The sequence below is a fragment of the Benincasa hispida genome, chromosome 6, assembly GCF_027475165.1.
Source record: "Benincasa hispida cultivar pf3 chromosome 6, pf3_genome.v1.1, whole genome shotgun sequence".
Lineage (NCBI taxonomy): Eukaryota > Viridiplantae > Streptophyta > Magnoliopsida > Cucurbitales > Cucurbitaceae > Benincasa > Benincasa hispida.
In genome coordinates, this window is record NC_143483.1 from 37591568 (window position 1) to 37612307 (window position 20740).

The following is a 20740-nucleotide window of genomic DNA, read 5'->3' on the forward strand; positions in this document are numbered from 1 at the left end:
CATGCTGGACCGGATTGTTGTCAATACTTATTGCTGCTTTATTGTCGCAAAACAACTTCATTGGAAGCTCACTGTCTTGTCGAAGATCTGTTAATACTTTCTTCAACCAGATATCTTCACATATCCCCAAACATATGGCCCTGTATTCGGCTTCTGCACTACTCTTGGCAACCACTTCCTGTTTCTTACTTCTGGTGACCAGATTGCCCCAGAAAAACGTACAATATCCTGACATAGACTTTCTATCAACAGCAGATCCAGCCCAGTCCGAATCTGTATATGCTTCTATACCACGTTTACTAGACTTCCTAAATAGAAGACCTTTACCAAGAGTGCCCTTTAAATACCGTAAGATACATTCAACTGCTGTCATATGTTCTTCATAGGGAGCTTGCATGAACTAACTAACAACACTCACGGCATATGATATATCAGGTCTCGTGTGAGATAAATATATCAACTTCCCGACTAACTGCTGATATCTTTCTTTGCTAACAGGAGCTCAATTATTAACATTACTCAGTTTGACATTATACTCTGCAAGGGTGTCTACAGGTTTACACCTAGTCATTCCTGTTTCTTTGAGGAGATCTAGAGTATACTTTCGTTGTGATATAGATATACCCTCTTTCGATCGGGCCACCTCCATCCCAAGAAAGTATCGCAATTTTTCCAGATCTTTAATTTCAAATTCTTCAGCCATCTTCGTTTTAAGTCTTATGATTTCATCAATATCATCACCAGTCAGAACAATGTCATCTACATACACAATAAGTACCGAAGTCTTTCCTGAACTCGCCCTTTTTGTGAACAACGTGTGGTCTGAGTGCCCCTGATCATACCCCTGAGCTTTAACAAACGTGGTGAATCTGTCAAACCAGGCTCTTGGCGACTGTTTCAATCCATACAGAGACTTCTTCAATCTACAAACCCGATAGTTAAACTGGTGTTTGAAGCCAGGTGGAGGGCTCATATAGACTTCTTCTTCTAGCTCTCCATTAAGAAATGCATTCTTCACATCTAACTAGTGCAAAGGGCAATCTTTATTAACAGCAATAGATAATAGCACTCGGATCGTATTGAGTTTGGCCACAGGAGAGAATGTCTCAAAGTAATCAATACCAATGTCTGGGTAAAGCCTTTGGAAACCAGTCTCGCCTTATATCTGTCAATCGAGCCATCGGATTTGTACTTGACAGTAATTACCCATTTACATCCAACCGTCTTGTGCCCCTCAGGAAGAGTAACCTGTTCCCATGTTCCTTTTTTCTCTAGGGATCTTATTTCTTCCATAACCGCAGCCCTCCACTCGGGAGTTTCCATGGCAACTTGTATAGTACTTGGAACCATTACCGTATCTAGACTGATAGTAAGAGCCTTGAACTCAGGAGATAGGTTATTATATGTCATGTAACTATGCATAGGAAACTTTGTACATGACCTAGTGCCTTTTCTCAAGGCAATTGGAAGATCAAGAAATGCATCACGGTTCTTCTCTTCTTCACGTTCCTTACTATAGTCAACCGTCTGATCTATGGATCTTTTGTCAGAAGGATTTCCCACACAATCACCTTCCCTTACACTATTCTCGTTTGCTAAAGTTATTTCTTCAGTGTTGTCTTTTCCATCAGTTTCTCCATCCTCCTCAGTTCCCTCTATTTTCTCATTATCTGCATCAATCTCTACATCTCTATCCATTCTACAATTATCAGTCTCAACACAATCACCAATATCATAAACAGGGATATTCATACCTGGAACTGAGACCAAGTCAGACTCATGAACTGAAGCCGGAGAGGCGACAGGTGACACTGTTTCCTTCCTGAGATTCTTCGTGTAGTAGGTTATCCAAGGGACTTGATTAGTGGGAAGAACAGGACTAGGAAAAGCAGAGTTAGGATGTTCAGGTTCAGTCGACATCTCTAGGGGGATAGAGTACGAGGACCAGTTAGTCTCTTCACTAGGACACTCCCTCTGAAGAGGACTAACGGGAAAAAACGGTTGATCCTCAAGGAAGGTGACATCCATAGACATAAAGTATTTTCGAGACGAGGGATGATAACACTTGTACCCACGTTGATGGAGAGGATACCCAACAAAGACACATTTCTGGGCACGAGGAGTGAATTTTGTACGATTGGGACCATAGGTATGGACAAAGACAACACACCCAAACACCCACAAAGGTACGTCAGGAATTAACCGGGTGTTGGGATACAATTCTTTGAAACATTCAAGAGGAGTATGGAAGGACAAGACATGGGAAGGTATGCGGTTGAAAAGGTGAGCTGCAGTGAGGATAGCATCGCCCCACAAATAGGAAGGAAGAGAGGTAGATATCATAAGGGAACGGGCGACCTCTACCAGATGTCTATTTTTCCTCTCGGCAACTCCGTTTTGCTGGGGAGTATAGGCACACGAGCTTTGATGGATGATTCCTTTAGATACCAGGAAGTCTCGGAATGAGTTATTAATGAATTCACGCCCGTTGTCACTCCGTAAAATGGAAATTTTTGTGTTGAACTGGGTTTCACGGTCGCATAAAATTGTTGGAAAACGGAGGACACCTCAGACTTATCGGTCAAAAGGAAGACCCAGGTCAATCTGGTGTGATCGTTAATAAAGGTGATGAACCACCGTTTGCCTGTAGAGGTAGTGGTAGGTGAGGGACCCCAGACATCACTATGGATAAGACTAAATGGTTTGGACGGCTTGTAAGGTTGAGAGTGAAACGAAACACGACTTTGTTTAGCCCAGATACACACATCACACTGTAAGGATGACATATTAATATTATGAAATAAATGCGGAAAAAGGTACTTCATATATTGAAAACTGGGATGTCCCAGACGGTAATGCCATAACATAAGATCAATTTCAACAACAGAGAAATTCAAAGAAACAAAACTAGTCCTATAACCATCCTTAAAGGAAGTTTCATCAGTCAGGAAATATCGCCCCCTATCGTGCTGGGCAGTACCAATCATCATCCCCAAGCCCAGATCCTGAAACAAAACAATGTCGGGTGAGAAAACAGTCTGACAATTCAAGTCCCTTGTATTTTTACTAACAGATAGTAAGTTATACGAAATTTTAGGAACATGCATCACATCATGCAATATTAAACCATCAAATGGAGACAGATGTCCTTTCCCTACGATAGGGGCAAAGGAGCCATCAGCGATTCTAATTTTTTCATTGCCGACACTCGGGTGATATGAGATAAAATGATCAGAAGACCCGGTCAGATGGTCTGTTGCTCCAGAATCCACAATCTAAGGTTGTTTACCATTAATGCTAATAAAGCCAAAAGACTAAGTCGTACCTGAGTGTGCAATTGCACTGACCCCAACAACACTTAAGTTACTCTAACTGTCAACTTGAGGCGGAGTCAAAGTCTTGCCATTTGTCGAGTCATTGGCCAGAGCACGTCCAGAACCAGTCTTGTCCTGTGACTGGCGTCGTTTGTAATTTTGAGGTTTCCCATGAAGCTTCCAACACTGGTATTTCGTGTGCCATGGTTTTTTGCAATGCTCACAGATAGGTGGAGGTTTCTTGTCACTATTTGATCCAGATGACTTGGTGGCAAAAGCTGCAGCCTCAGGAGACATAACAACTGAAATATTCATGGCCTTAGACCTATCTTCTTCGAGGCATATTTTAGAGCACACCTCCCTCAGTGATGGTGTAGGGCATTGACCCAAAATCCTGCTGCAAACACCGTCATATTTTGGATTTAACCCTGCCAGAAAATCGTACCCTCGATCAGCTTCCTTAAGTTTGGAATACTGCGTTCCATTATATGTACATCTCCAGACAATCTCACGGCATAAGTCCATTTCTTGCCATAAGAAGGACAATTTGTTGAAGTATGACATGACGTCCATAGCTCCTTGCTTACATTCATGAATTTGTTTGTGTAAGGTATATAGGCAGGATGCATTCTGCTTCTACGAATACAACTATTTTACTGCATCCCAGATCTCTTTGCCAGGCACCGTATAAAGTAATGGTCTGCCAATTTGAGGTTCCATGCTACTCACTAGAACTGATCGTAGCAATGAATCTTCTGCTCTCTAAAGACACTCGTGGGGACTATCGGGTTCAGATTTGGCTATCTCCCCAGTTAGATAGCCAAATTTCTGTCTTCCTTCCAGAGCCATTCGTATGGATTGAGATCATGAAAAATAATTTTCGCCATTCAACTTTTCTCCAATTATAATCCCTGCAGAGTGTTCTATTGATCCAGATAATAAATTTGTAGCAGGTAAAGAATGGAAAGAGTTTACCGGGCTCTCAGAGCCTAGCTGTAAATTTGACGATTCCAGTTGAACCATTTTTGAGTTTGTACCAAGAACCGACCCAAATTCAGCGAGTTGTTGCTGGAGGAAAATAAACCTGCTTTTAATCTCATCAGAACATGCCCTAGTCAGACCGGCCGGAGAGTTCGACAGAAAAACAACCGGACCGGCGTCACTGCAGTCGGAGAGGACCGGCCGTCCCACCCCCAGAGGTTGCTGGTCAGAAAACGTCGTCGATTGGTCACGTAACCCGGTGTGGTCGACTGCCCTAGGGTCCAAAGTCGCGGCTGGAAGTAATCCGAAGTCACGGCGGCTGGGAGCTCTCGTCTAGGTTGTGCAAAAACTTCCGGGAGATCGACCGGCCTATTGTGCGCGAAGGTTCCCAACCGATCGGTAGGTCTAATCGTCGTCAATGGATCTAAATAGTCACCGAACGCCGTATGGGCTACGACTGGACTTGGCCGAACACCGAAAAAGGTTGGATCTATTCGCCAATCACTATCTACACTTGAGATGTCGGTTGGTCTGCGGTTGAAGGGTGGCTAGGCATCGCTCACATCTAGGCGAGACCCGATCTGTCCACCGGCACTCATTTGTTGGAGGAGGCAAGGTAAGGAAGTCTCTAGGTATTGTTGGATAGCTTCCTTAATCGTGTTAGCCATCTCAAAATTTGTCGTCGAAGGAGACTCATCAATGGTGGCTAGGGTTTCGTCCCTGTGCTCTGATACCATGATAAAAATAAAAATAGAAGAAGAGAAACACAAGACTGATTTACGTGGAAACCCTAGGCCAAGGAGAAAAAACCACGATTGAATCTTATTATTAAATTACACTGAAATACAGAAATATTGCTCAAATAAATAGACAGATAGGAAGCCCTAGGCCTATAAGTAAATTATAAATAAACCCCTAGGGAAAACAAACCCTTTTTCGACAGTTTGCTTCCTTGTAAATATATTCCATCAAATATAATTTGAAAAGTTGACTCATTTGATTAATTTTGTTGTTATTTATTAGTGTTATGTAGTTATAATGAAATGTGGGTCCCACTATAAAATTAGTGGCAACAAACGTAATCTTAGGCATTACACATGATGGAGTTTGTTAGAAAGATGGGAACCAAGAAGGTGGTAAGAGGGTTTAAGAAGGGGTTATGGCGAGGTAGAGGATAGACAATTTTGAGCGCATCAAGCTTGGCTTGTGGGAGAGGATTCCAGCCCTCCAGAAAGTACCGGGGTAGTGATCTTATTCTTTTCTTTTTCTTGTAATTTTGCTTTGGCACCCGAAATTGTTAGGAACCCGAACCTTTGCAAGTGAAAATTCAGTAACACCTTCCCTAGAACAGAGCAATGTTCTGAAAGCTTTATTTATGAACTTTATGGGGAAATAAAGTGAATTGCCGAAGCAAAATTGCAAAACATAGAAAAGAACAATTGATCACTACCTCCTAGAAACTTTCTAGCTTCCTCTCCTGCAAGCCAAGCTTGATGCACTCAAAATTGCCTATCCTCTACCTCGCCATAACCCCTTCTTAAACCCTCCTGCAATCTTCTTGGTCCCCAACTTTCTAACAAACTCCATAATGCCTAATGTTGACCCCCACCTCCCTAACAAACTTCATAATGCTCCTTAGTCTCCCCTTTCTTACCCGTGTGTATAATTGGGAGCCTTATAGAAATGTGGGCCCCACTATAAAATTACAGCAATAAACATAATATTATTATGAAAAAGATGGTCATCAATCCAATTACATGGAATCAAAATTACGTTTAATTATTGTATTAGACTTAAACCCTCTTTTTTACTAACTTTTCATCTTTTACCTTAATTGGGCTTCCCTATAGAAGTAAACAACGCCAATGAATTTTTTTTATTACGATTACATTTTTGTGTAGTAAACACAATCAAAGGAATCTTATTTCCTTTGTGATTGAGGCCCATTACAATTGATACATGAATGTAAACTCATTACAATTGCGATAATCTTGATTACGGATTAGTAAACGTGTCCTTAATATGATTTTTTTTCCCCATTTTTTGGATGTAAATTTTGATGATATTTTAGAAATAAACATTGTCATTTAATAGTTAATTCAAGAGGACCTTTAGTAAACTATTTTCAAACTTAAGGAATAACTATATATCAAATTCAAACTTGAATAGCCAAGCATAGTACATAAGTTGGTTATTGTAGTATGTTTATAACAAAATATTAGAATATATGATTTAGTTAGTGATTTTTATTGATTAGTTCATCAATATATAATTGAACTAATGATTCTTCTAATTATAATTTGGTAATATTTAAATAAATTATTAGATATAAAATTGAAAGTTTAGAAACTTAATAGACATTAAATAGAAAATGGAGAAACTAAACTCAAATGCATTGATAAGTAATACATAATATTTTATATAAAGTTGTGTGTATGTTATAGCATCAACCAGGATTTGAATGCTGGTCTATCCAAAATAACAAATATACAATGGCCCATTCTGACAAAGGAACAACCTATTTTCACCCTTGATATCAAACATAATATCTATTTAGTAACCAAAAACATATACCTCAAAGAAAATGAAAATCCATCCATACATGGTTCTTACATGAAAAATTTATCACGGGGTTCGTTTGGTAACCATTTGATTATTTATTTTTCACATTTTTTAAAATGATTTACATCTTTCTTAGATTCTTAGTCAAGTTCCAAAAATAAAAATAACTTTTTTAAAGCTACTTTTTTAGATTTTGAGCCAGGTCTTTTAAACCATTGGTGAAAATGAGATAACAAAGAAAGAAATTTGGATATGAAAGTTGTGTTCATAATCTTAATTTTAAAAAACAAAATGATTACCAAACAGGATCTATACTTTTGAATTTGAGAATATATACTGGCTATATTTTATATTAAAAAAAAACTTGGGAAAAAATCTCCTAAGGAATAACATTTGAATGGAATTTGGACAAGGGAATGAAACAAAATAGTTTTTGAAATGTGAACTATAACGTGAAGACAGAAACAAGGCATCACATTACAAACGAAGGGAAAAAAACTATTTAAAAAACATCTTTTCGGATCAAAGAATGACCTTGAGAAAAGGAAAAAGCCTATGGAGAATATATCCCATATATCCATGATTGATAAAAACAATCATATCTACCATGAGAACGACATGGCCATAGAAATATTTGGCCAACCCAACCCATGATGGTTAAACAAGTCACTTTTGTGCCAAAAAGAAATGCTAAACTTAAAATCAAACAATGATTTCAAGAAATTGATCCTCTCACATTATAACCAAATCCACCAGATCATATGATGAAATGAAAAATACCAATATTTACATGGTCACAAGTATGATGAACAGAAATGTTCGAGTCTGAACTAAAAATACATTTTTGACATCCAAAGAATTGCTACCATTATACCTCTCAACGCGTTTGGATTATAAATTCATAGCAGAATGCAAGAGAAGGTTAATCAGTGCCACAACTTCATGCAGAACCCAGGCGGAGTAGTCGTTGGTTTTTTGCTCGAAATGCACTCTGAAAAAGTATCTACAAGCTGTTCTGCAAGAGATGCTGGATCTCCAATAAAGGTATCAACAAACACCTTCACAATCCTCACTTCTTGTTGGGATGCTCTCAAGCTGTACCAAGTGAGAAACTTCTGCCTGAAATTTTTTTCGATATGACCCTCACACTCTAACCATCTAATTACCTTGACATAATGTTCGAAATCCCGATCTGAAACACCATTTTCAGCACATTTGTCATCCTGTCTTTCCCCAGTTCGCATCTTTGACGTGCCACCATCTTGGGGTTCCCCTCCTTTTCGAGTCCTATTGTCGAGGTCTTTGCAGCCGGATTTTGGTCTCTCACCTCTACCAAGACTGTCCTTTAACACTTCAATCTTGCAGGGAGTAATAGGCAAGCCATCTTCAGAACAGCCAACAAATGGCTGGCACTCCATTCCACATCGAACAAGGGCGTTTAACTGATTATCAGTGTTGAGTTTTGGGACACTTGGACCATGCCTGTTCTCGAGCTTTGATGCAACAGAGTTGGGAATCAAACCTACCATTCCTGCACCATTTGCCTCATCTAGCACAGAAACTGTACCTGCAGGTGTTCCTTCTTCACCATTGTCACTGAGGTTAAAAGCATCAGAGGATAAAATAGCCGAGGAAAGCATTTCAGTGCCCTTTGAATAGGCAGTGGAGTTTTTTCCTAGGTTATCAGTTCGATCACCATAGGGAAGAATGTCGGTAGTTTCGTCTTCAACTGAAGACGGATTAGAAAGGTCACTACAGTTGGTAAAGTGGCTTTGGCTTCTCTCAATTTCTAAACAGCCTGGGTTCTCTTCTACCACCCTAATTGTTGAGAACTGAACTTCAAACTCCCTCAACTCCCTTGTCCCCTCAAACAGAACAATTTTGAAATGATACTTAGTAGCAGGTGATAGTCCCATCACAACACACCTTGCCTTCGGTTGTCGTAGAATACGTGTTGGTTCCGCCGGGTAATCTGCATCATCTGCCTTACGATGCCATAAGGTGAAGCCGACCTGGTTCTCTGAGGATCCATTTTCACAACTTAAAACCAGAGTGAGGGATGTTGACTGAACATCTTCGAATATAACCATGTTTGCAGGAACAAAATTTGCATCTGCAAAGCCAGCTAACTAAATCAGATGCTGACAGAAAACGCTCAAAACAAAATTCCATGAGAATATGAAAGGAAAAAAGAAACATTACAACTGTTAAAAGAACAATAAATTTGCAGCAGGAGAATAGACAACCTATTAAGAATATGTTACAGATTCACAGCAAAGATGGTAAAAAGGATCTGCATAATATAGTTTTACCTTGAATGTCAGGATTAGGCGAAAGATGCAATGATTTGCTGGAGATCATCGAGTCCAGTAACTCAATAGCAGAAGCACAGAGTTTTTGAACTTCGGGTCCAGATGAAAGCCTGTTTACGATACCTCTACCCATCTTTACCGGTACACCGGCTATTGGTCCCACTTCAGCTTCAAGCTTCCTCACAGAATCATCAACAATCTGATAAAGTACTTTATACTTTTCAGTTCCACGGAGAAGCTTTTGGCTCAAAGAGACACGATAACACAGTATGTCCACCCTTCTCGTATCTTTTGCATGAACTAGTTGTTTTCTGCAGCACCTGAAGAATAGAACACAAATCAAATCTCCTTCCTTCTTTCTATGAACAGAAGACAAAATCCTAGCCAATTTACTTTGGTTTTTCATCATTCAAAAGCAAAATTGTAATTCAAGGAGGTGATGATTGACATGAAAGAAAGTTTACAAGAGCAGCCGTACTATCGTGGGAATTGTACAGGCACCTGGGCAGTGATACTTCATGTTAGTAGTCAAACAAAAATTTTTGTCATTGCAAGGAATTAACGAAGCATTGAAGTTTCCAATATGCAATATGCCGCAAGTCCCGAGACAATCTAATCATTAATTGTAACTCATAAGATAGTAATTAATATTGAACTATTGAGAATTATAGAGAACATATACGTCTACAACTGTGTACTTATACGTGTTACTTTTCAGTGTTATAACTGGAAAGATTAAAAGAAAGGACAGAAGTGCAGAAAGCCTAACATACGGAAGAAAATTTTAAAATGCTCTAAATCTCAAAGGCCAACTTTAACAGAGAGAAAAATGTAGAAACCACCACCTATTTATGCAGTCTCATTTATTCAACAAGAATACACAACTAGATCAATTCAGCAAGAAGAGGAAATTTGATAATATTTTAGAAGAATTGGATTGGGTCTAATACCATGAATATAACGAAAAAGTTATATAATAAGGTCTCACTGTTGAAGGGTCTGCGGAACCAGAAAACTCCTTTCTTATTTGTTAGAGAACTATAATACTGAGATATAAGAGTAATTCAATTACTGATTCTGATACTTATATATATTGAAAAGATTATTACCCAAGCAAATCATTTAATTTCCCACAAGACACACAGTAGAAGCTCCCATCAATTCCCCTGCTTCGTCCAGCTTTTGAAATTCCTGATCTTTCATCTTTTAAAGCACATTCAAGATGACATGACATGTTGCATGAGTCTCCTTGAAATGGAGGCTCCGCACTGCAACTTATCCACAAGCTAGGATCCTTGTTATCATCATACTGACGACAGATGCAGCATGAACACCTTCTACAAAACGCATCTTCTGGATTTAGAGTTGCTCGACAAGCCAAGTTTTTGCAGCAAGCCGTAGGACCCGAATCATTATGAGAACTACTGGTTGGAAAGTCACTTGTAGGAACAGAAAGTTGAGCTAGATGCTCAGATTTCCTCTGCCTTTTGGTAGTTTTATGGCCACCCGAAGGAGACTGTGGCTCAAGGTTTTTCAAAACCTCAGGCACTGATGACTTCTTTTCGGATATGAGTCTCAAAAGATGCTCTATTATTTTCTGCTTCGTCAAGCCTGTATATTTTCTTTCTTTCCCCATCTCTGCACACAGGACTTGTAGAATGTCTTGACGGCTCCATGACTGCAGTGTCTCACTTGCACCATGAGACTTTGAAATTTCATATACAAGTTCTCTCTTCTCTTGCATAGTCAACTTACTACATTTTGGCGAGTCAAAAATAGCACCTAGAATGTAGTATAAGCAATATCCATATCAGAATCCAGCAAGTGGAACAAGAGCCATATGAATACCAATTCATTAACACTTCAGCTACACGACAGCTAACAGACAAAAAAAAAATACAGCCAGATTTAGAGGCAAAGTAAACACAAATTTTTATGCATAGGATAAAAAAATGTAAGGAAATTCAACACTGCACATAAATTTTTGGTTAAATTATCATCCTAGTCACTTAGATTCCTTGATTTTAATTTGACCCCTATGATTATAAATAGTCCAATTATGTCTCTATGGTTGGGTTAGATCTCCCAAAACCCCTATGTTATTATCAGATATTGATAGTTTTCTTGTATGACATATTTTCCTTAAACTTGGCATACAAGCTCATGCCCTCTCTCTGCAATGAGATAACATACAGTTTCTCAAACTTGATGAACTCAAAGATAGATAACATGGAAGTTCTAGGTACAAGAAGTAAAAACAATGAATTATATAGCCACTAAAACCAAAACTTGGGTCAAATCCAACCTCAAGGACACAGAAAATTCTCCTTGTAATAAAACTCTAATGCAAAAACAAAACCCTCTAACCCATGGGAAGCCCAAAAAAGAAAACCATCTGCAGGTACCACTAAAAACCAAAACCAAAACAACACAACAGTACAGAACCCCAGAAGAATTTAAATGAAAGAGTTAGAAACACAAAACAAAATCTGCAAGAAAAAGAAGCAAAATGGTACCATCAAAGGAAGAATCAGCAGCCATGGTGAAAGTGCTCAAGCCTCCACATTACCACCAAAAGACCAACATTTTTGAACCTGCCAAAAAAGCAAAAGGAATAAGAAAAAAAACACACACAGATATACAATTCCTGAAAACAGAAGAGAACAGAGAAAAAGAAAAACCGTAAAATCAAGAGAAGTAGAAGAAAAAAAATTTAGGTATATTCAGAGAGAAAGAGAGGCGGAATCACAAGTACCAATAAAGGACACATTGTATTCCGCCACAACTAAAGATCCCATCATGAGGGTTGAAGGCTGAGAGAACTCTCTCTCTCAAACTCTTTTATGGGTCCTTTTTTTATCTTTTCAGAAACCAAAACCCAGAAGAGAGAGAGAGAGATTTACAGTGAGGAAAGTGAAAAGAGAGCATAAAGGAAGGACCCCAAGTGAAAAAAAGGGACCAATTTGTTATTAAAAATACAATTTTTTTTGGGTGGCAGTTTGTAAACTTGCAAAGCTGAGGAGTTTGGGAAATTTGTAATGCAAAAATCCAAGCACCCATTGTACAATTTCTCTTCTTTCTCAGTTCTTTGCATTTCTTATTGATTGGTCAACGTAAGAAGTAGAGATCAAGGTGAGAGCAATGATGGATGTATCCACATGTCCATATATTTATAAATCCAACAATTTGATATCAATATTAAATATTTATAAATATCTTCCACATCTTTTATAAATATTCCTAAAATATATATAAAAAAAATTGTCATCTATTAATCTAATATGAATATGATTACTAATAACAATCTTAATAATTTAGTTTTGGAATAAAAACAACAATTTTATAAATTTTGTTACTTCCAAAAACATCTATCGATATTAATATTTTATCACTATATTCATAAAATTGAAATCTCGATATCAATATTGACTTCATTATTTTAATCTTTGGGTGAGGGGATGAGATCGAGATACGCTCTTGTTTTCCACTTCACGAGAATTTTTAATTTTCATTCTTGCTTCATTTTTCGTGTTAAGAAGACATTGACCTTGTTTAAGAAAAGTGACAAATATTTTCAACTTCATTTAAAACGATAATTTTTTTATTGACTAATACTTAAGTGCAACATTCATGCATCACATAGTAAAAGAGTTCAATTTTTTTCAAAAATACAAAAATTTGCCATGTGATAAATATTAATTGGATAATTGGCTGGACTTAAAAAAATAGGTGAAACTTAGAATATACCCAAATATTTTTCTTTTTTATCGGTTTAAGATGAAAATTTTAAGGATTTTACCATCTCTGGACATAAGAGATTAAGATTTCATACAAATGTAAATTAGAAGAGTAGCAGAGTACTACTATATTCATGTAATAATCTATTTTTTATGAATCGGGATTTAAACTAGATGATTTTTGTTCAATAGCCAAGTAAATTTATAGACCTCATTTTAGAAAGTTCACGACTTTTATGAAGTTTGAGAAGTAAAATTGAAAAGGAAAATAAAAGTTCACACTAGAATGCTAGAGTTCCTTGCCACTTTCATTATCACATAAGCAAAACTACCATATTTTCTTATTGCAAACTATTATATTTTGCTAATAAAATTAATTTGAAAACTATAATATATACTTTTTAAAAATAAAAATGGTGTATGATGATGTATATTATTATATTGTTTATCAAGGTCGTTCGGTAGAGGTACAGGTTCATTGATTGTAACTTCTTTTTATAATTAAAATATTCTTTCCATTGTAATGTTCATCTTTATAGTGGAACCCCATAGATGTTGGAAATAAGACATGGCTTTATTATAAATAAATTATATAAATTATTATGTGAATTATTATCTCTTTGTCATTGCTTTGTACAGGGGTTAAAGCAGATCTAAACATTTTGTTGACTAGAGGTGTTATAATTCAATAAGAATAATTTATAAATGAGTAATTCTAAAAATTCATAAATTTATGAACTTTTGTACATCAATATTATTATTTTTCTTCAATGGAGATGATGATTATATTGATTTTCTTTTAAAATATTTTTCCATTTAAATTTCAAATTAAATCTACAGTAGCATTGTAATGAAAATAAATTAAGAAAAGATTGACAATATAACAACTATATCATAACATAAACAACTCAACAAGTAAAGTTTAGGATGTTTGCTTAAGCTCCATGAATTATTTAAAAAAAATAATATATTAAATATAAAATAAAGAAACTAAAACAAAAAATAAGGATGGTTTGAAACATGAAAATCAAATGCAATAAAATAAGAAACTTAAAAAGAAGAAGAAAAATAAATTAAAAAATGTACCTCACAAACTAGGAGAAGAAGTTGAAAGAAGCCAAGAAGAAATTGGAGAAGATATTAAGGGCATATTTGGTAGGCAACTCAAATTGTGTTTTATGTTTTCAAATTCGAGTTCAGCAAATATGTGTTTGGTTGACCATTTGGATTCTATTTTCAAAAACTAGTTTCGGATTATGTGATCTAAATAGTGTAAATTCTGAAAACAATATTTTTATGTTTTTAGTATACCTAGATTTTGAATTCAAAATTTTAAAATGCAAAATTATATTAAAAATGATAAAAACAATAACAATTATACTATTTCATGTTATAAACTCAATTATTTTTGTATATTATATATATAATATGATATTACCAAATAATAATTATACAAATTTTTTTAATAGAAAATAAGTTTAGAAATTAATTAGTAATGGTTTATATTCAATCTTTTATGAATACCTCTTCCGGTTGATCTATACCATACTCGATTCTCGTAAGATGATACACACTAGTTAACAGTCCGTCTGGTGATACATCATAAGTATATTGGGAACGTAGATAATTGTAACCATATACATATAAAATGACTGCAATGGAATGTCATTCCTCGAGCTTTATTTGTAAAGTCTCTATTCATTAGTAATCGAAATCCAAAGATTTATGAAACAATCCATGTTTGACTAGTTTATCTCCCCCCCCAATTTTTTTTAAAGATTCACTCGTTCTTTGTTATTCTGTACAAAAGTATACTGCCTAATTTACTAATTCGTAGGAAGAGATTGTACTTTTGTATTTGAAAAAAGTTTCAGGATGAATGATCTCTGAAGTAGATGATGGTTGATAGAGTAATCCTTGATCCTAATTTCCAGTATGAGTACTTGGGCCAACATGAAATTTGTGGTTGGTAGTAAAACACTGATTCTCCTCTTGAGACTTAATTCGATCTTCATAGATTTCTCGAGATATTTTCTTACGAAATTTTGTTATAGCATCTATAACAGCCTCGTGTTTAGGTGGACAACCCGGCAAATACACATTGACAGGAATTAACTTATCGACTCCCCGAACAGTACTATAAGAGTCGATACTGAACATCCCTCCTGTAATTGTACATGCACCCATAGCGATAACATATTTTGGTTCAAGCATTTGCTCATATAATCTTACTAAAGAATGAGCCATTTTCATTTTACTGTGCCCGCTGTTAAAATTAAGTCTGCCTGTCTAGGACTAGATCTTGATACCAGTCCATAACGATCAAAGTCGAATCATGAACATATTAATGAAGCAAATTCAATGAAGCAACAACTGGTACCATAGAGAAGCAGCCATAAACTGGAGAGTCTTGACCAAATTGGAATCTAATGTCTAAATCGAAAAATATGAAATATAACTCTGTTTTTATTGAATTCTTTATTTTCAAATTTCTGTTTTCAGATTGCCTACAAAACAGGTCCTAAAAGACCGAAGAATTATTGAAGTAGAAGCTCACTAGTATTATAAAGTAAGTATTTGGATTTTGATGTGTTGGACTAAGATTCAAATTTGTGTCTAAGGGGGCTGGGAGACACTTTTTCCACCGGGCTAGTTAAAGTGCATGATGTTTTGTTAAATTATATATATATATATAGTTGGGAGGTTGAGCTCCATCCCTATACTAAATTCGTCGGTGGATTGATCTTTACCTTCTTAACTAGTAATATTAGAATGATGTTCCAAAACTTAGCCATGAAGATGGAATTTTCAAGTGCTAAACAAAAGTGGCAAGTCTCTATGAGACGAGTAATTACATGAAAATATGAATGAAACTTCATGTATCAAATAAAAGCAAATAGGGTTCTAGTTATTTCAATATGTGGTATATGAATAATAAAATTATATTGGATAAATGTCATCCTCTAATTTTTCTTTTTTCAAAAAAAAAAAAATTGTTTTGTAGATTATTCATAAACGTGAAATAAAGAGCAACTAACTAGCACCAATAAAATCATAATGTGTTGAGTTCTATATAGACAAATATAGGTTATATAACTTAAATAATAGCAAATTTTCGATCTTATCCAAAAGTCGAAAAATAAATGGTTATTTGATAAGAAGTTTAGGGACTGTTTGGGGTACTGAATTGAGATATAATGTTTAGAGTTCATATGTCTATGGAGTTATTTGTTTGGGAAGTTCATATATTTGTGTATGTAATGCAAAGTTATTTTGCTTGAGTTCATATGTCTATATTTGAGGTGTATAGTTCATATATCAAGGTATTTAGTGCAGTTTTTTTAACTCTTCATAATCTATTTTTATGATTATTATTTCTGTTTTGAAACTTTTTTATTCAATAGTCATACTCATCTTTGTTTGAATGAAATATGTGTTGTAATTATTTTTTTTAAAAAAAAAAAATCTTTCTTTCTTTTATTTTTTATTTATTTATTTATTTTTATAATGAACAATAATTAATCAACTACATTTTCTGCGAGAATATGAGACAATTGCCCCTAGTTCATCTTACATGAAAAATCATTAAAGTTAGAAGGATTTTAAAGTTGCTACTCTAATTTAGTTAAAATATTTTGGACTTTAGATTTCAACAGCATCAAAAAAAATTGTTATGATCAAATTTAAGGGTGGATTGAAGTTATAAAAGATAAAGGATGTAGAAAATATATCACAAGTTTTAAAAATGTCTATCAAATCCTTGAACTTTGAATTTTGTATCAATAAGTCTCAAAAACTTTAGAAATGTCAAATAGAGAATTTGATCTATAATCTTAATCCTACTAGAATTAGGATATGAATTTTTTCTAATCCCTAACAAGGTAGGATTAAATCTTTATCTTATCTTATCTTATCTTTTACTAATTTTTTTATTTATTTTGCTAGATCCAAATACACCTACAACTGTCATTATGTCATTGAAATTGACAGTTAATTTTGATGAGTTTTTTATAATATGGACTAAATTGTTACAAAATTCAAATTATAGAGATTAAATTATTACTTATTAAAGTTCAGGGACTAAGTTGCAACTTCCATACAAATTTAGAGATCAAAAGTAAAAATTGCTAAATTATACAAAATGCCCTTGAACTTTGTACTTGTGCCAAAAATACCCCTAACCTTTTAAAATTTTCAAAAAGAATTCAAAAAAATACTCTTACCGTTAGTTTTGGATGGAAACCGGTTATTTAAAAAATACCATTGAACTTTCAAACGTTTCAAAAATACCCTTAGACTTAAATAAAAGTCCAACAATACTCATACTGTTAATATATGAACAGAATCCATTAATACTTCATTGCATAAATACCTGTAGACTTTCAAAAGTTGTATTGGTACCCTTAAGAAAAAAAAAAAGTTAAAAATGCTCTTACCGTTTATCTACAGCTTATTACTTCTTCCATTTTCTTTCTCCCCTACTTCAATCTATGATCTATCACTTCTCTATTTTCTCTTCTTTTTTTTTTCTCCCTTCTTACTTTTCTTCCTATTAACTATTTAACCTTTTTTTTTATCACATTTAAAAAAATTACCCATTTAATTAAGGTATATAGACTATAACAAAGAGAAAAAAAAAAAGAGAGAGAATAATGGAAGCACCAATGGGACCTTAGGACCTATATGTTTTATCAAGAATATATGTTAGTACATAATTGACTGTGTGTTCATAGCTAAATACATTCTTTTTGTATTTGGGTATTTATAGTTTTAGTAAGTTTTAAGGGAAGATTTTTACTTTGGATTTTTGTGGTATTTTATGCTTTAACTTGAAGTTATGGTTTATGTTTTGTTGGGCAAAATTGGTGTAAAAATTGGACAAACGAGAGAAAAATGAGAGTGTCTATATGAAAAAAAATGATATCTATATAATTTGTTTTAAACTTGGTTCTTTTCGAACTCAAGAAAACTGCAAACAAATTGAATACTACACAAACGGTAGGAGTATTTTAAAACCTTTTTTTTTTTTTTTTTGCAAGGGTGATAGTATTAATGTAATTCTTAAAATTAGTTCAAGGATTTTTTTAAACGAGTAACAACGATTTGTGTTCATATACTTATTGGGTTGTATGTCCTAAAACTCATAGTTTGTAATATTAAACATATTCTATTTGCAATAAAGAGGTTATTGATGTTTATTCAATAAATATATTATTGAATATGTAAATTGCACTTGTAAAACCTAAATCCAATAAACTAAAAATCTATGGTTGTTACATGAGTACTTGGACTTTATGTGGAGAAATAAGAGTGGATCAAGTTCAAGTTGATAGCCAAAATAGTCTATAATATACAAATAAGGTTGGGTATCTTATTCTGGTAACACTATCAGACGCGACCCACTTTGTATTTAGTACAAACGATGTGATCCTAAATCTTTCATGTGGAGACATATGAGTGAGGCCGTCCTATGCATGAGTTTGTGTAAAATTGGACCAAGAAACAAGTCACACTTATTTTATAATACTGTTTACTGTTTAAGATCGACTATTTCAAAGCGATGACCTAGGTAACTCGACCTTAATCCTAAGCTAATTATGAACTCCTGTTTATTCGGGATTATCCTTAGATTTGCATAGGTGAGGGCCGACTCAATAGCGTCGGCTCAATAAGCCTTTCATTTCAGAGGTAAGACCGGGTAGATAGCTGGGGACATAAGGTGCAAGACGGAATTCACCTATACCCACTTTAGGGATAGTAGAGAGGTTGTTCTCTAAAGTATTGATTCCAGGTCTTGAACAATGGGCTCCATCCTCGGACTGGCCAGAGACGGACTCAGTTTTGTGATTGGATCACAAACTAATTGTTCATTAGAGGATTAGTCGGACTTAAGGAGTAAGATGTAATCTCGGGGGTAAAACAACAATTGACCCAGCCGTTATTACAAACAACCTATAAATGGTCGACTTACTGTTTACGGTTAAATCAAGTGGACGAAAATATATCTGCACTGAGGGGTATGCAACTATTGGGTTTTAGTGGAGTAACTCGTTAGTTAACGAATGTTGAATAATACAGTTTAAAGAGTTTAGCTAATTAATCTCGAATCGTTGGAGCTCATGATTTGTAGGTCAATTAGGTCCCTCTACTAGCTCATAAATGAATTAAACCTTAGAATAGCGTGATGAGTAAATTTGAAACGTTTAAATTCGAATTAAAGGAATTAGTAATTATATACAATATAATTAAACGTTTAATCATTGAATTAAATGGAATTAGAGAATTGGATAATATTTAAATTTGATTTTAAATATTAATTACATGAATAGAGATTCGTGATTGTGGTATTGATATATGATTAATTTAATATTTGATATTAAATTAATATAATCAATTAAATCATTTAATTAATTATTAAAGAATTAATTTTATTTGAAATTAATTGTTGAATTAATTTTTGTATAAAATTAATTATTTTATATTAATGATAGAATTAATATTTTTTTGAATTTTCTAAATTAATTTTGAAAATCTTTCTTAAAATTAAAAGATAAAATGAATTTAATTTGAAATTCATTTTTAATTTGAAAATTCAACTAAGTGGGTTTTTTCCACTTTAGACAACACCAAATCCCACTTAATACTTCAAGTAGGAATTGTCTTTCATGGATGCATTTTGAATGCATGAGAAAGGTGATCAAAACCAACTCTAATTGCTGAGAAAAAAAGGCATGCAAAGTTTTCTTTTTATTTTTGTTGAAGAAGTGTTCAACAAAAACCAGAAAATCAACTATCCTCTCAAAAAATTCTCTCAACTCAAGCTCATTTTGGATCCTATAATCCAATCTAAGGTTCTAGAGAATAGTAAGGTAGATCAAACGATGATCTACAACACTTTGGAGTAGAAATTCAAGTTCAATTTGAAGATAAAAGAGTTCTACAAAAGTATGTTTCTGAAAACCTATTTTTTTCTCATGAACATGCTTACTTAGATGCTAAAATTGATGAATTAGAGTGTTTAATGATTTTGATTTCTTCCGCTAATTGCATGCTAACTCCATCAATACTGACAGTAAAAGTATTTTTTTTTTTTACTTTTTGAAAGTTCAACAGTATTTTTGAAACAAAACACTAATAATTTTCATCCAAAACTAATGATAAAGATATTTTTTAACTGTTTTTAAAATCTAAGGGTATTTTTGACCTTTTAAAAAGTTTGAGAGTATTTTTTATACAAAATACAAAGTTCCGGAGTATTTTTATATAATGTAGTCAAAGTAATTTTTGACCACTAAACAACTTTCACGACTAAACTCGTAATTTAACAAAAATATGAAAACATATAAGGATAATAACCAATAAAATAAAAAAGAAGTAAAAGGGAGTAGGTGAATGGCATCGTCTACAAGCAACCAAATTGATAATTCTATTCTACAACGGCTTCAAATCTATCCTAATTTGTCGGCAGTTCTATTGGCTTTCATTACCTTATCTTTTTTGTCATATATTTGTTTGGCATATATCATTTTCTTAGTTTTTAAATGCATATGGCTCCAATTTTAAATTTTGAAGAATAGAAGGGGGGGTTTTAAGAAATTTTTTAAAAACAATTTTTTTTTTTTTTTAATGTATTGGAATTGTAAACAAGTTTGAATTGGTATGATCTTTGTTTTAAATGGATATAGAATTAATTAACATGGTCATTTAGGAAGTTTTGTGTTTTGCTTAAAAAAATAATTGAATAAATTGGATCAACTTCAAAAAAAAAAAAAAAAAAAAAATGAAAGGAAAAAAAAAGGAAACCGACAAAATGAGGTATAAAAGACTAATGTAC

The 20740-nt window shown here is 34.2% G+C and overlaps 2 protein-coding genes across 4 annotated transcripts; both read right to left on the bottom strand.

Annotated features, from left to right (window-relative positions):
- Positions 1 to 3368: 3368 nt before the first annotated feature.
- Positions 3369 to 3887, bottom strand: LOC150035640 (uncharacterized). The gene has a single exon (XM_090314382.1). It carries the CDS (start codon positions 3885 to 3887, stop codon positions 3369 to 3371), a length of 519 nt encoding a protein of 172 aa, XP_090170508.1.
- A 3683-nt stretch (positions 3888 to 7570) lies between these two features.
- LOC120079941 (VIN3-like protein 2) lies at positions 7571 to 12312 on the bottom strand. 3 transcript variants are annotated; one of them, XM_039034407.2, is made up of 5 exons: positions 11925 to 12312; positions 11686 to 11763; positions 10279 to 10951; positions 9170 to 9489; positions 7571 to 8970 (listed from the first exon to the last, which is right to left on the bottom strand). In XM_039034407.2, exons 2-5 carry the CDS (start codon positions 11708 to 11710, stop codon positions 7784 to 7786), a joined length of 2205 nt encoding a protein of 734 aa, XP_038890335.1. In that variant the 5' UTR covers positions 11711 to 11763; positions 11925 to 12312; the 3' UTR covers positions 7571 to 7783. The 3 variants fall into 3 exon arrangements, with proteins under 3 accessions (XP_038890335.1, XP_038890336.1, XP_090171110.1); XM_039034408.2 differs by having other exon boundaries at positions 10279 to 11047; positions 11925 to 12309; XM_090314984.1 differs by having other exon boundaries at positions 11851 to 11930.
- Positions 12313 to 20740: the final 8428 nt, after the last annotated feature.